Source organism: Hemitrygon akajei, chromosome 17, assembly GCF_048418815.1.
Source record: "Hemitrygon akajei chromosome 17, sHemAka1.3, whole genome shotgun sequence".
NCBI lineage: Eukaryota > Metazoa > Chordata > Chondrichthyes > Myliobatiformes > Dasyatidae > Hemitrygon > Hemitrygon akajei.
In genome coordinates, this window is record NC_133140.1 from 30585653 (window position 1) to 30600918 (window position 15266).

The window sequence follows — 15266 nt, forward strand, 5'->3', positions numbered from 1 at the left end:
CAAGGTAGTATATTTGGTTAAACCTGAAATCTCTCCTGCATTTGTTTTACACCTTAAATATTACTAATGCATTTATCTGCTTACTTCTTGTTCAAAAGAAAGTGTACAAGTCCTCCCTAGATTACGACTGAGTTTTGCTTCTGTGAGAGGTTGCAAGGGATTTGGACCAAAGGGACTAGTGTGGATGGATATTTTATTCAGCATGGATGAGTCAGTTCAATGAACATATTTTCCATGCTGTATAACACACTGACTCTATGTTCTGTTCATTACTCAGACAATTCCCAAATTAGCAATGTGGCTGCAGGCTGAGTTCCCACAGGAGAAGATAGTTGCATTCCCGCAGCAACTGGCAAATCCATACTGCCAGCCTCCCAAATGCACCTTCATACATACAGGCTGGGAGGACCTGCATTTCACTGAAATTTTCAAATGTTTTCAAAAGCCATTAAAATATTATTTGAACAAATGTTATTGTAATGGTATTTATTCATATTCCATTAGAACATTCTTGAGAAAAATACATTTCTTACAGGAGCACGAACCAGGGCTTCAATTGCTGTGTCATTATTTGATCACACAAATCCATTTAGAAGACGACAGAGTATTTCAAGTAAAAGCAGTCCTTCAGCTGGTGGCCCATCCTCATCTTCATTTTTGGGACCTCTTAACCTACATATGTACACCAGTCAGGCATTGCTGTCAGGGGTGAGCAATGTAATAACCAGTGAACGACCATTTGATATCAACATTTATCACGAGGATGATGAACTGGAGCATGAGACAAGCAGCCAGCCTTCCATAAGTAAGTGTTTCATCCCTAATAAGTTGGAAGCCCTCACTTGTGTGTCTTTGCTTCTTGAGCTCTTTCTTGAGTATCATCTCTTAGTCAAGAACATTTTATTTATATTCCAGTTCTTATACATTTCAAGATAGCTGAATATTCCATGCAATACTTGCAGATTCTAATGGAGGTGGGGCACCTGGCACTTGCTGGGAAAGTGGATTTGTGGTATTACGCACCTGCTATTTGCCCATGTGCTCAAAGTGTTCATTGCCTTCTCTCTTTTGAGGCCTGATGGGCCAACAATTTCCCTGCATCAGTCTCAATGTTACATTTTTCAAAGAGACTTTGTTCCCATCTTTGAAGTGTGTTCCTTGTCCTTTTATGATTCTTTTGTCATGATGAATTTTTTTGTAAATGAGTAAATGCATAAAGTGTATAATTTGTGTGATTTAAGTAGAAATCACTTAAGATTTAAGGAATTTTTAAAAATAAATTAAACACAATTGCCTTTTTCCCTCCTGCTGTCAGTTTTAAATTTATTCATGAATATCAGTCACTTGGGTGCATGAATTGTCTGCCTTCATGTTGTTCTCAAATTGCATGCAATGTCTGATTGTCATTTTGGATTCTGGTTAATTTACAGATTAAATCATTAACATTGCAAACCTATTATTTCACATAATTACATGTTCCCAAACTGTACTTTCTTTTTTTTCCCCCAATTTAATTTTAAATTATTTGACTTCAGAGGGACATTCCTGTTGTTTTGGATATTTAGAATTCATTATTTCCATACTGTAATTGTTATATGGTTATTACTAATAGTAAAGCTATAGTTAAAGCAGCAACCATACACATGAAACTGTATTTGACATTTTCTTTAGTTTCCTATGACATTTTACAATGCTGTGTTTTGTGCCTAGTTTTGTCTCTTCAAAGAAGAGCTGTAATATTGATTGTAAATGATTGCATAAATGTAAATGTTTTTAATCAACCCAGAGACATTAAGCTGTGACCTTTGTAGGTCCTGATTAGAACACACCCAATTTATGACCGTTGCTGCTGCACTGCCTCCTTTTAGCTGTTCACTAACATATGTTGTGGTTGCAGCAGAGCAGAGGGAAGTTGCCAAAAGGGGGACTTTGAAATAGTGTTGAATGAGATACATTTCTGGAGGGGAGCCAGTGAGTTTTGAAGCTGCTAGGTAAAATATCTTGTTGGTGGGAAAGTAGCAATTTAAATAGTTGAAGTAGAATTTAGACTTCTTTGTTCCATTATTTTTTAAGACCTTCATTGGATTTGGGACATAATATATCTGCATCTGCATCTACCACCACCACTGGCAGCATGTTCCATGCACAACGATGTTGTGCCTTCTTTATTATTGCATCAGTATGCTGAGTCCAGGATAGATCTTCAGAGATGTTACACCCAGGAACTTGAAACTGCTCACCCTTTCCTCTGATGAGGACTGCTGTGTGTTCCCTTGAATTCCCCTTTCTGAAATTCACAATGAATTCCTCTGCTACCCCTCTAATACTTTACTTCAATCTGGGCCTTATCAACAGACACACCTCTATCAGTCCTTTTTCCTTCTTCCTTCTCATCCTTATCCTTCTTCCTAGAGAGATAAACCTTAGCTCACTAAACATATTATCATAAGGCATGCTCTCTAATACAAGCAGCATCCTGGTAAATCTCCGCTGCACCCTCTAAAGCTTCCACATTCATTCTTTAGTGAGGCAAGCAGAACCAAAACCAGTACTCCAATGTGGTCTAACCAGAGTTTATAGAGTTGCAGCATTACCTCATGGCTCTTGAAATTAATTTCTCAACTAATGAAGGCCAGCACACTATACACTTTCTTAAGCACCCTATTAACTTATGCAGCAACTTTGAGGGATCTATGAACGGGAACCAAAGATCCTTCTTTTCCTCCACACTGCTAAAAATTTTGCCATTAACTTTGTACTCTGCTTTACAGTTCAATTAACAAAGTTTATCACTTCATGCTTTTTCTGATTGAGCTCTTTCTTGTCTCTTCTCAGTCCATCTGTGCATCCCATCAGTACCCCACTGTAAACTACAACAACCTTTTACACTACATTGTGGGCATCAAGACTGTCTGTGTCCTTTGATTTGTTGCTATTTTCTGTTGCGTTAGCTTCTGCTAGAAAGAGAGATGTGCAAAATGCAGATGATGTGGCTGTTGCTGTTGAATAGTTCCTATAACGTTCATGCTGATATTTGTGGCTGTGAAGCTTATAATATGACAAGTAGTAAAACATAAAAAATTAATATTTAAGTTATAAGGATAAACTAGCTAGTGGTTGGAACAGGAGAGTTGTTCTGGTAGGCAGCCAAGTGGACATGATGGGATGATTAGCCTTTTTCTAATTCTACTTAAAGGTAGCACATAAATTTAGAGTTGGAAATTATGGTGATCCCAAGCTATCTCATTATATATTCCAAAATCTGAAAAATCCGAAGCACTTCTGGTCCCAAGCATTTAGGATAAGGGGTACTCAACCTGTATTGTGTACTTCTCTTTTTCCTTGTCTTTATAAAGTTCTGTGGGATATTTTCCTATCTTATACCCAGTAGGTGATAGAATGTAGAACAATACAGCACAGTACAGGCCCTTCAGCCCACAATGTTGTGCCAACCCTTAAACGCTGCCTCCCATATAACCCCCCACCTTAAATTCCTGCATATACCTGTCTAGTAGTCTCTTAAATTTTGCTAGTGTATCTGCCTCCACCACTGACTCAGGCAGTGCATTCCACACACCAACCACTCTCTGAGTAAAAAACCTTCCCCTAATATCCCCCTTGATCTTTCCACCCCTTACCTTAAAGCCATATCCTCTTGTACTGAGCAGTGGTGCACTGGGGAAGAGGCACTGGCTGTCCACTCTATCTATTCCTCTTAATATCTTGTATACCTCTATCATGTCTCCTCTCATCCTCCTTCTCTCCTGAGAGTAAAGCCCTAGCTCCCTTAATCTCTGATCATAATGCATACTCTCTAAACCAGGCAGCATCCTGGTAAATCTCCTCTGTACCCTTTCCAGTGCTTCCACATCCTTCCTATAGTGAGGCGACCAGAACTGGACACAGTACTCCAAGTGTGGCCTAACCAGAGTTTTATAGAGCTTCATCATTACCCCTTGACTCTTAAACTGTATCCCTCAACTTATGAAAACTAACACTCCATAAGCTTTCTTAACTACCCTATCTTCCTGTGAGGCAACTTTCAGGGATCTGTGATATGTCATCAAAGACTCTAGCAAATTTGTACAGATGACTGGGAGCATTCTGACTGGTTGCATCACCATCTGGTATGGAGGCACCAATGCACCAAGTATTGGAAAAAGCTGCAGAAGGTTGTAAACTCAACCAGTTCTATCATGAGCACTAGTCTCTTGACCATCAAGGACATCTCCAAAAGATAATGCCTCAAGAAAGCAGTATCCTCACCAGCCAGGATATTCCCTCCTACCATCTGCCAAGAGTACAGGAGCCTACATCCTGATGTTTAAAATTTTAGGAACAGTTTCTTTCCTTCCACCATCCCATGGTTTCTTCTGGGTCCTCTGGTTTCCTCTCTCAGTCCAAAGATGCACTAGTTGGTAGGTTAATTGGTCATTGTAAATTGTCCTGTGATTAGGTTTGGGTTAAATCAAAGGTTGCTGCAACATAACTCGAAGGGCTGGAAGTGGAAGAGAGGCCTATTCTGTGTTGTATCCCAAAAAGTAACTAAATCACAATAAATAAATCTGTTGTCTTGCAGTTGCACTATACTACCGCAAAACAACAAATTTTATGACATATGTCAGTGGTAATAAACCTGATTCTGATTATGTTTGAAAACTGAGTTTATTCATTCTGTAATCTTTTGATATTGATGTACCCCAACAGGATAACTATTAACTAAAGTAAAATTTCAGCAAATTATCTATAGATACTGGGCAGAAATATAAAATGTCTGCATTATTACATCTGTGTATGAATACTACTTGGCAAAAAAATTGTTGAAAGTAAATATGATCATGTCCAAATGAATGAATGCAAGGAGCCAGAAAGATCCAGTAAGGTATTACTGTGCCTTTAGAATGAAATTACTGGATAGCTAACTTAAAGGAACAGTAAAATAATTTGTCAAATGATATCCATGTTCTGAAGGGGTTTAAAAACATCTTGCCAATTGCTGTATAAATTTTTGATTTTAATTAATTTTCTTCTGATTCTAATTAAGCAACTGAAAGCTCAGAGTCATCTTTCCACTGCATATCTGGTACTGGCTCAAGTGGATCTGATAGTGGTTGTGTCTCCAGTCTTCTTCCTGAAAATCTGTCTGAAGAAACAGGATCTCCTTCTGATACATCTGCCTCCTATTCCTTCCTGGAATCTAAGCGGAGTTCTTTTACTCCTTCTACAAAGGAAGATAAACCTCGATTCTCAAATCGTCAATATATTTCAACGGTAGGTATAGATTGTACACTTAATCTTTTTTTTAACTGTTTTAATATTTTAAAATGCTTTCTACAGATTGTTAAGTACAGTCTGTAATGAGTGAAATTAGGATATACATGCAAGAAATACATGGTAGATTTCATTTTATGAAAGTTAACTTTATGGAATCACTTGAAATGGAGAATGTTAATTCCAGCACAGAAATGGAACAAAAGGGAAGGTTTGTCAAAAGATGACTATCTAAATAACTGCAAAGAATTAGTGGTGAGACAAGTTAGAAGTGATGAATTCGGAAGAGTTGTAAATGGCAACAGCTTATTTTCACTGAAGAATAGAAGCAATGTTTATAATATTAAGTTATTGAAATACTTCCAATTTTTGATATTAATACTTGATATATAGATCATTATCAGTGTTTAAAATGGAGGTGTAAAAACATTTGATAAATTGAGGAAGAAATGTAGAATAATGGTACAGAATCAGAATCAGGTTTAATATCACTGGTATATGTCGTGAAATTTGTTGTCAAAGGTCTTAAGGTGGGTAAGTCACCTGGACCAGATGGACTACATCCCAGAGTCCTGAGAGAAGTTGCTGAAGAGATAATGGTTGCATTGGTCATGATCTTTAAAGAATCACTTGATTCTGGCATGGTCCCGGAGGACTGGAAGATTGCAAATGTCACTTCACTCTTTTAAGAAAGGAGGAAGGCAAAAGAAAGGAAATAATAGGCCAGTTAGACTAACCTCAGTGGTTGGGAAAGTGTTGGAGTCAATTATTAAGAATGAGGTTTTGGGGTACTTGAGACTAATAATAAAATAAATCAAAATCAGCATGGTTTCTGTAAAAAGTAAAATCTTGCCTGCCAAATCTGTTAGAGTTCTTCAAGGAAGTAACAAGCAGGATGGGCAAAGGAGAGGTAGTGAAGGTCATTTACTTGGGTTTTCAGAAGCCATTTGATAAAATGCCATACATGAGGCTCCTTAACAAGATAAAATCCTATGGCATTACAGGAATTGCAGTAAGAAGTATATATATACTGTATATATAAAGTTGAATTAAATAAGTAGTGCAAAAATAGTGAGGTAGTGTTCATGGGTTCACTGCTTCTGAATCGTTGTATATGTGCCTTCAGGCTCTGTATCTTCTTCCCAATGGTAGCAATGAGAAGAGGCATATCCTGGGTGATGGAGGGTCCTTAATGATGAATGCTGCCTTTTTGAGGCATTGTTCCTTGAAGATGTAATGGGTTCTGGGGAAGCTAGTGGCCATGATGGAGCTTACTGAGTTTACATCTTTCTGCAGCCTGAAAAAAAAGGATTTAGTGCTATGCCAGTGAATATGACGAATAATACATTGATGACACCTTTGTAGTGTGGCATCATGGACTCTGGACACTTCAACAGTTCCACAACCATCTGAATGGTATACATCCAAATTTTTAATTTACGATGGAGATGGAAAAGAATGGTTGCCTCCCATTCCTGGGCATTCTAATACAAAGGGAAACGAATGGTAGCCTCAGACATGGCGTCTGTTGGAAACCCACTCACACGGACTTGTATCTCAACAATAACAGCCACCATCATGCCTCCCAATTTAGAGTGTTTCTTTCTATTTTGGTTAACAATGATTAAACTATTTCAGACCTGGAGAGCCTCCCAGAGGAAATAAGACAATTACATATGACGTACCTACAGAATGGCTACAAGGTGAAGGGCTGACAGAAAAGCCAGGAAACCTAACAACAAGGAGGAACCTGTCACTAACCACCTGTCTCCCCTATATTTCCACGGTTTAGAAACATAGAAAACCTACAGCACAAAGTTGTGCTGAACGCGTCCCTACCTTAGAAATTACTAGGCTTACCTATAGCCCTCTATTTTACTAAGCTCCACGTATCTATCTAAAAGCCTCTTAAAAGACCCTATCATATCTGCCTCCACCACCGTTGCTGGCAGCTCATTCCATGCACTCATCACTCTCTGAGTAAAAAACCTACCCCTGACATTGTCGTGGTTTTTCGTGTCCCACAAACGACCAGGAGACGCAGAAGATTCTTGAAACAAGCCCTAACCAGACCTGGACACCGTCGTTCGCATTGTTCCCTGTGCTCTCTTCGCCACCGCGTGCAGGTGGAGGAGTTATAAGGCATGGGAACTACATGCTGAGTGGGGCTTTCCCTTGAGCACAGGTAACAATTCTGTCTCTTCATCATTCCTGCCGTGTAAGTTGCCCATTGATACCACTGATTAGTACGTGTCTGTAACCATGGCGAGGAGGTAAGTGTTGTGCTCCTCTTACTTCTTTTCTGTAGGTTCTGTGGGGACTTACCAGTCCCATTCCATATCTGCCACACTAATGGTTTCCAAGTCTGCACTGGAGTATGTGGGTGCTTTGTCCCCAAGGGCACGACTGGTTGTTCCCAGCTCATCCCCATTATCTGAAGAAGCCCTACTATCCACCACCACATCCTGAGGGTCTTCAGGCCCGTCCTCAGAATCAAAACTTTCTCTTACTAATTGATCAAACTCCTGAGGTGCAGTGTCAGCTTCTTGTTCCTCCTGTCTGTCTCCTGCTAACTGCTCTTCCGCATCACTTACCTCGGACACCTCACCTGATTGCCCTTGCGGGACTGCCCTCGTGCAGTGGTTCAGATGGTACCAGGTGGAGCGTGCTTCTACCTGAACTGCGGTGGGTGACGTCTTGGTCACCGTAAAGGGTCCTTCCCTTCTTGGCTCGTTCCACTTTCTCCGAAAAACTCGCACGTAAACCTGGTCTCTTGGTTTGATCGGTCCTTCCCCTTGAGTCTCCGGCTCTTTCTGTTTTTCCTGTGCATAAATAGACCTATGTATGTATGCCCTCTAGGTCTGCCTTCAACACCTGATTAAAAACATGTGGTGAATGTTTAAACCCTTGCGGCATTCTGGTATAGGTATACTGAGCACCTCTGTAAGTAAATGCAAACAGATACTGACACTGGTCGGCCAGAGGAATGCTGAAGAAAGCCAAACACAAATCAATCACTGAAAAGTAACTTGCTTCTGGTGGAACATTAGTCAAAAGCATGTGTGGGTTGGGGACTACCGCTGGCCAGTCCTCTACCACATCATTTACCGCTTGCAAATCATGCACCAATCTCCACTTAGATTTATCTGCTTTTAAGACCGGTAGCAACGGGGTATTGCATGGACTGTTTGTTCTTTTAAGCACTCCTATTTCAAGCAACCCCTGCACTGTCGATGCTATTCCCTCTTCTGCTTCTGGTCTTAGAGGGTATTGTGGTCTCCTGGGTGGAATTGCACCCCTTTTCAGCCTTATTTCCACCGGACTAGCTGTTTTTATTTTCCCTACATCCGTGTCATGCTGTGACCACAGAATAGACGGCAACTCATCTAACCTTTTATCTTTCTGCTGGTCTCTTTCCTTTCCCAGCAATGGCATGTGTGGTTGGGGAGTTATTTCGACCTCTCTCACTGTCCCTACCATATCTACACTTACCATTATTTTAATGCAATTGTTGTCCTCTGATATCCACACCTCTGGCGTGATTTTCCTCCACACTGTTACGGTTTCAGCACTCTTAACTAAGGGTCCTAAGTCTTTAGACTGATATCCCTTGTTTACCAACAACATTATGTGGGGCGCAGCCTCCGGTATACTGTACCATTTTTTAAAAAAGGTGTTCCACTTAACTTGTAAAGCTGCCCCTTGCTTTCCAATTATCACAGCCTCCCCTTCCAGGTGCTGTTGGGTACATGCCTCCAGGTGCCATCTCTCCTCTAACTCCCTGTTCTGAGTCTCGTCAAAAATCACTGTACAGTGTAGCTCAGATTTGGGCATTACCGCCCTGGGTAATATAGCCTGCACGCCCTTTTTCCATTTTTCCCAGGTTTCCTGAATCTGATCTGCAGTCTCTCCTATCCAAAAGACATTAGCCTTCTTGTCTTCTCACACTATCAATTGAGCCCCTGCTCTTTCCATACTCAGCCCATTTCTGGTGCATTCTAATTTTAATTTCACTTTCAATAAGGCATCTCTGCCTAACAAATTAATCGGAGTTTGTTTAAATACTAGCACCGGCAAAACAATTTCTTTATTTCCCATTCTCAACTGCACTGGAGCCGTGCACTGTGTCAACTGTGTTTTCCCCGAGAACTCTACCGTCTTAATAAACTTTCCTGACATGGGAAGGTGAAGGGCATACTGTGGCTGTACACAAGTGTACGTGGCTCCAGTATGCCCTTCACCTTCCCATGTCAGGAAAGTTTATTAAAACGGTAGGGTTCTCGGGGAAAACACAGTTGTTTTTCATGCCCCGCAAACGACCAGGAGACGCAGAAGATTCTTCAAGAAGGGTTAAACCTTAATTTGCAAATCAAAGCTAAGACAGTCATTGAGCTAGTCGCTGATTGCCCACCGATCCTTGTACATAGCATTTTTTATAGCAATCTCCTGGTTTAGTTGCATTAGCATATCCAATCGATCTATAGTTGCGTATCACAAGTACATCTATCACTATTGTTTCTATCTATTGACTTAATCATGTTCTAATCTACATCTCTTAGCTACCTCTCATTAACACACCATTGTCTTCTACATTCTTAAGATTTCATTCTCCTACTAGATTGGATACATGCATAGCAAATAGCAAGTTCAAAGCTGACTACATAGTTTTGGTTATACAGCAAACTAAATTGGATACATGCATAGCAAATAGCAAGTTCAAAGCTGACTATATAGTTTTTATTACACAGCAAACAGTGCAATTTTTATACTTCAATAACATCTCCACTGTACCTACTCCCCAGCACCTTAAACCTGTGTCCTCTTGTGGCAACCATTTCAGCTCTGGGAAAAAGCCTCTGACTATCCACACGATCAATGTCTGTCATTGTCTTGTACACCTCTATCAGGTCACCTCTCATCCTCCTTCGCTTATTGGAGTATAAAAGTTGAAATTGTTTGCTGTGTAACCAAAACTATGTAGTCAGCTTTGAATTCGCTATGCATGTACCCAATTTAGTAGGAGAATGAAATCTTAAGAATGTAGATATGCTAATGCAACTAAACCAGGAGATTGCTATAAAAAATGCTATGTACAAGGATCGGTGGGCAATCAGCGACTTGCTCAATGACTGTCTCAGCTTTGATTTGCAAATTAAAGTTTAATATTTCTTGAAGAATCTTCTGCGCCTCCTGGTCACTTGTGGGGCACGAGAAACCACGACACGCTCCCAGGAGAAAAGGCTGAGTTCACTCAACCTATTTTCATAAGGCATGCACCCCAATCCAGGCAACATCCTTGTAAGTCTTCTCTGTACCCTTTCTATGGCTTCCATATCCTTCCTGTAGTGAGGCGACCAGAACTGAGCACAGTACTCAAAGTGGAGTCTGACCAGGGTCCTATATAGCTGTATCATTACCTCTCGGCTTCTAAATTCAATTCCACAATTGATGAAGGCCAATACACCATACAACTTCTTAACCACAGAGTCAACCTGCACAGCTGCTTTGAGCGTCCTATGGACTTGGACCCCAAGATCCCTCTGATCCCCTACACTGCCAAGAGTCTTACCATTAATACTATATTCTGCCATCATATTTGACCTACCAAAATGAACCACCTCACACTTATCTGGATTGAACTCCATCTGCCACTTCTCAGTCCAGTTTTGCATTCTGTCAATGTCCCGCTGTAAGCTCTGACAGCCCTCCACACTATCCACAACACCCCCAACCTTTGTGTCATCAGCAAACTTACTAACCCATTGCTCCACTTCCTCATCCAGGTCATTTATAAAAATCACGAAGAGTAAGGGTCCCAGAACAAGATCCCTGAGGCACCGGTGACCGGCCTCCATGCAAAATATGACCCATCTACAACCACTCTTTGCCTTCTGTGGGCATGCCAGTTTTGGATCCACAAAGCAATGTCCCCTTGGATCCCATCCCTCCTTACTTTCTCAATAAGTTTTGCATGGGGTACCTTATCCGATGGATTTCAGCAAGGCATATACACTACATCTACTGCTCTTCCTTCATCAATGTGTTTAGTCATATCCTCAAAAAATTTAATTGTGCTCGTAAGGAACGACCTGCCCTTTACAAAGCCATGTTTTTGGAAGGATTACCAGAAATACTGGATTAGTATTATCCACAAATCCATAAGGAAGCTCAAATCACAGCTTATGTGGGTCAAAGGTGACCAGGGACTCAGGTAGGCTGGCATTTACAGGATTCCCTATGAATGCAGAGCAGTGAATATCAGCTGGGGGAATACACAGTGGAAACCTGCTTCAAGGAGCACAGGAGGGGTATCTGTTTGGATTACCTGGAGGAATCAGCAGTTGCAGAACATTGCATTCACAATGGCCATAAGATTGACACTGATGGTACAAAATTACTGTGGCTTTTGGGACTGCCTGGTAAAGGAAGCCATTGAAATAAAACTGGAGGAAAAGAATTAAAGACAAAGATTTTGCCCTAAGTTAAAACTGGAATTTGATTGCAAACAAGGCAGGAGAGCAGAAACATGATTGGATGAGGTCTAACCAATCAGGAGGGACAGATTTTGGGGTATAAATACCACCTGACTTGACATGTTGGGTATTATCCCTGATGAAGATGGTGGAGTTCGTTATTGAAACGTTGGTTATAATTGATACATATACCCAGCTGGAAGCCCAAAAAGTGTTTTTTTTCTGCAGCTTATTTTGATCTTGTGCAGTGAATACCAGACGTTGATGCAGCCAGTTAGAGTGCTCTCTGTGGTACCTCTGTAGAAATTTGTGAGTGTGTTTGTTACGAAAACCCCGTAACCAGGTAACTTACCAGCAAAGATAGATGGATCAGCTGAGTCGGATGCTACTATTTTCAAACGTTTTATTCAACAAGGGCACAAACGTATGGTTAATACAAAACATTCAGATCGTCAAAACTCAATCTAAAACACCGGTGTAACCATAATCAATCAGAAATAAGCTCTACAGTTGTCTAGGGGGTAATACTGAGTCCAACGGAAGTCTTAAGAGTCACTCAGAAGTTTGCAGGCTTTTTCCTTTATAATTTAGAAAAGATGCACACTTGCCCGTCGTCTTGGCAGAGCAAATCCTTGGAATCAGGGGAGCAGACTTCCCCGTTGTTATTTTAAAAGCAGTCTTTCGTTGGTTTTAGCCACAGATTCAAAGTCGGAATCTAGCGTACGTGGCTTCCTTCAAAATGGCGTCCCGCTCCCACGGGAATCGATCTCGTGTCTCCTGGGTGCGTCTGCTGGGTGCATCTGAGGTGCATCTGAGGGTCCTCCCCTCAGACCCGCCTTTATACTTCTTCACGGGATCGCAGGTATCAATCAAGTTGCAGGTAATGCGATCTTTCTCTCAACCAGCCCACTTTGCCTGAGGGCTTTTCACGTGGTCTCCATGAGACAATAGTCAAAGTCACCGTTATTCTGCTTCTTGGGAGAACGTGGTCTTCCGCACGTCTCTCTCTTTTGGGTCAGCTGACCCCCCCTTAACTAGAGTTCTTGCGATTTTCACAAAGGAGGGGGCCAACGGCATAACAGGTACCTCTGTAGAAATTTGTGAGTGTGTTTGGTTACATGCCAATTCTCAAACTGTAAATGAATATTCACCTCCTTTGTAACTTCATCAATATGTTGGGCCATGATTGAACCCAGGAACTTGAAATTGCTCACTCTTTCCACTTGAGATCCCTCTATGAGGACTGGTGTGTGTTCCCTCGTCTTACCCTTTCAGCTCTTTAGTCTTACTGAAATTGAGCGCAAGGTTGTTGCTGTGACGCCACTCAACTAGTTGATGTATCTTGTTCATGTATGCCTTCTCGTCACCATCAGAAATTCTGCCAATAATAGTTAGACCATAAGACTGTAAGATATAGGAGCAGAATTAGGCCATTTGGCCCATGGAATTTACTCCATCATTCAATCATGGCTGATCCTTTTTTTGTCTGCTCCTCAACCCCATTCCCCAGCCTTCTCCCCATAACCTTTGATAGGTTCTCCAATCAAGAATCTATCAACCTCTGCCTTAAATACACCCAACGACCTGGCCTCCACAGCTGTACGTGGCAACAAAATTCCACAAATTCATCACCCTCTGGCTAAAGAAATTACTCTGTTTCATTATTTTGAATGGATACCCCTCTATCCTGAATTTATGCCCTCTTGTCCTAAACTCTCCCACCATGGGGAAACATCCTTTCCACATCTACTCTGTCCAGGCCTTCCAACTTTCGAAAGGTTTCAATGAGATCTCCCCTCATCCTTCTAAATTCCAGTGAGTACAGACCCAGAAACATCAAACGTTCCTCGTATGATAGCCCTTTTGTTCCTGGAATCATCCTTGTGAACCTCCTCTGGACCCTCTCCAATGTCAGCACATCTCTTCTAAGATGAGGAATCCAAAACTGTACACAATACTCAAAGTGAGACCTCACTAGTGCCTTATAAAGCCTCAGCATAACATCCCTGCTCTTGTATCTAGACCTTATGAAATAAATGCTAACATTGCATTTGCCTTCCTCATTACCGACTCAACCTGCAAGTTAACCTTTAGAGTGTTCTGTACAAGGCCTCCCAAGTCCCTTTGCATCTCAGATTTTTGGACTTTCTTCACATTTAGAAAATAGTCCACATATTTATTTCTACTACCAAAGTGCATGACCATGCATTTTCCAACATTATAATTTATTTGCTACTTTCTTGCCCATTCTCTTAACCTGTCTAAGCCCTTTTGCATCATACCTGTTTCCTCAACACTACCTGCCCCTCCACCAATCTTCATATCATCTTCAAACTTGATAACAGAGCAATCTATTTCATCATCTAAAATCATTTATATGCAGCATAAAAAAAAGTGGTCCCAACACCGACCCCTGCAGAACACTACTGGCCACTAGCAACCAACCAGACAAGGATCCTTTTATTCCCACTCACTGCCTTCTTCCAAACAGCCAATGTTCTAACCGTGTTAGTAACTTTCCTGTAATACCACGGGTTCTTCACTTGATAAACAGTCTCATGTGTGGCATTTTGTCAAAGGCCTTCTGAAAGTTCAAATACACAATATCCACTGTATCCCCTTTATCTATCCTGCATGTAATCTCAAAGAATTCCAACAGGTTCGTCAGGCAGGATTTTTCCTTAAGGAAACCATGCTGACTTTGTCCTGTCTTGTCCTGTGTCACCAGGTACTCCATCACGTCGTCCTTAACAATTGACTCTTAACATCTTCCCAACCACTGAGGTCAGGCTAACTGGTCTATGATTTCCTTTCTCCTGCCTTCCTCCTTTCTTAAAGAGTGAAGTGACTTTTACAATTTTCCAGTCCTCTGGCACCATGCCAGAGTCAGTTCATCTTCTTCTGATTTACTTTGGCCAACTCCTCTCTCATACCACTGTAATTTCCCTTACTCCACTGAAATACTGCTATGTTAGACTTTACTTTTTCACTATCAAATTTGAAGTTGAACTGAATCATATTGTGATCACTAGTTGCTAAGGGTTCTTTTACCTTAAGCTCCTTAATCACCTCCGGTTCATTACATAATGCCCAATCCAGTATAGCTGATTCCCTAGTAGGCTCAATGACAAACTGTTCTAAAAAGTCATCACTTAGGCATTCAACAAACTCACTCTCTTGAGATCGATTACCAACCTGATTTTCCCAGTCGACCTGCATGTTAAAATCTCCCATGACTATCACAACATTGCCCTTTGACATGCTTTTTCTATTTCTTGTTGTAATCTGTGGTCCACCTCCCAGCCACTGTTGGGAGGCCTGTATCTAACTGCCATCAGGGTCCTTTTACTCTTGCAGTTTCTTAACCCACAAGGATTCAACATCTTCTGATCCTATGTCACATCTTTCTACTGATTTGATGCCATTCTTTACCAGCAGAGCCATGCCTCCCCCTCTGCCTTCCTTCCTATCCCTCCAATACAACATGTAACCTTGGACATTCAGCTCCAACTACAACCATCC

The 15266-nt window shown here is 41.2% G+C and overlaps 1 protein-coding gene across 1 annotated transcript in view; it reads left to right on the forward strand.

Moving 5' to 3' along the window:
* The window catches only part of plekhg4 (pleckstrin homology domain containing, family G (with RhoGef domain) member 4), a 236290-nt gene that overhangs the window by 209014 nt on the left and 12010 nt on the right, over window positions 1-15266 (forward strand). The window contains exons 22-23 of the mRNA XM_073069869.1: window positions 536-805; window positions 5045-5271. Coding sequence (XP_072925970.1) covers window positions 536-805; window positions 5045-5271 — 497 coding nt within the window. The remainder of the gene's footprint in view (window positions 1-535; window positions 806-5044; window positions 5272-15266) is intronic.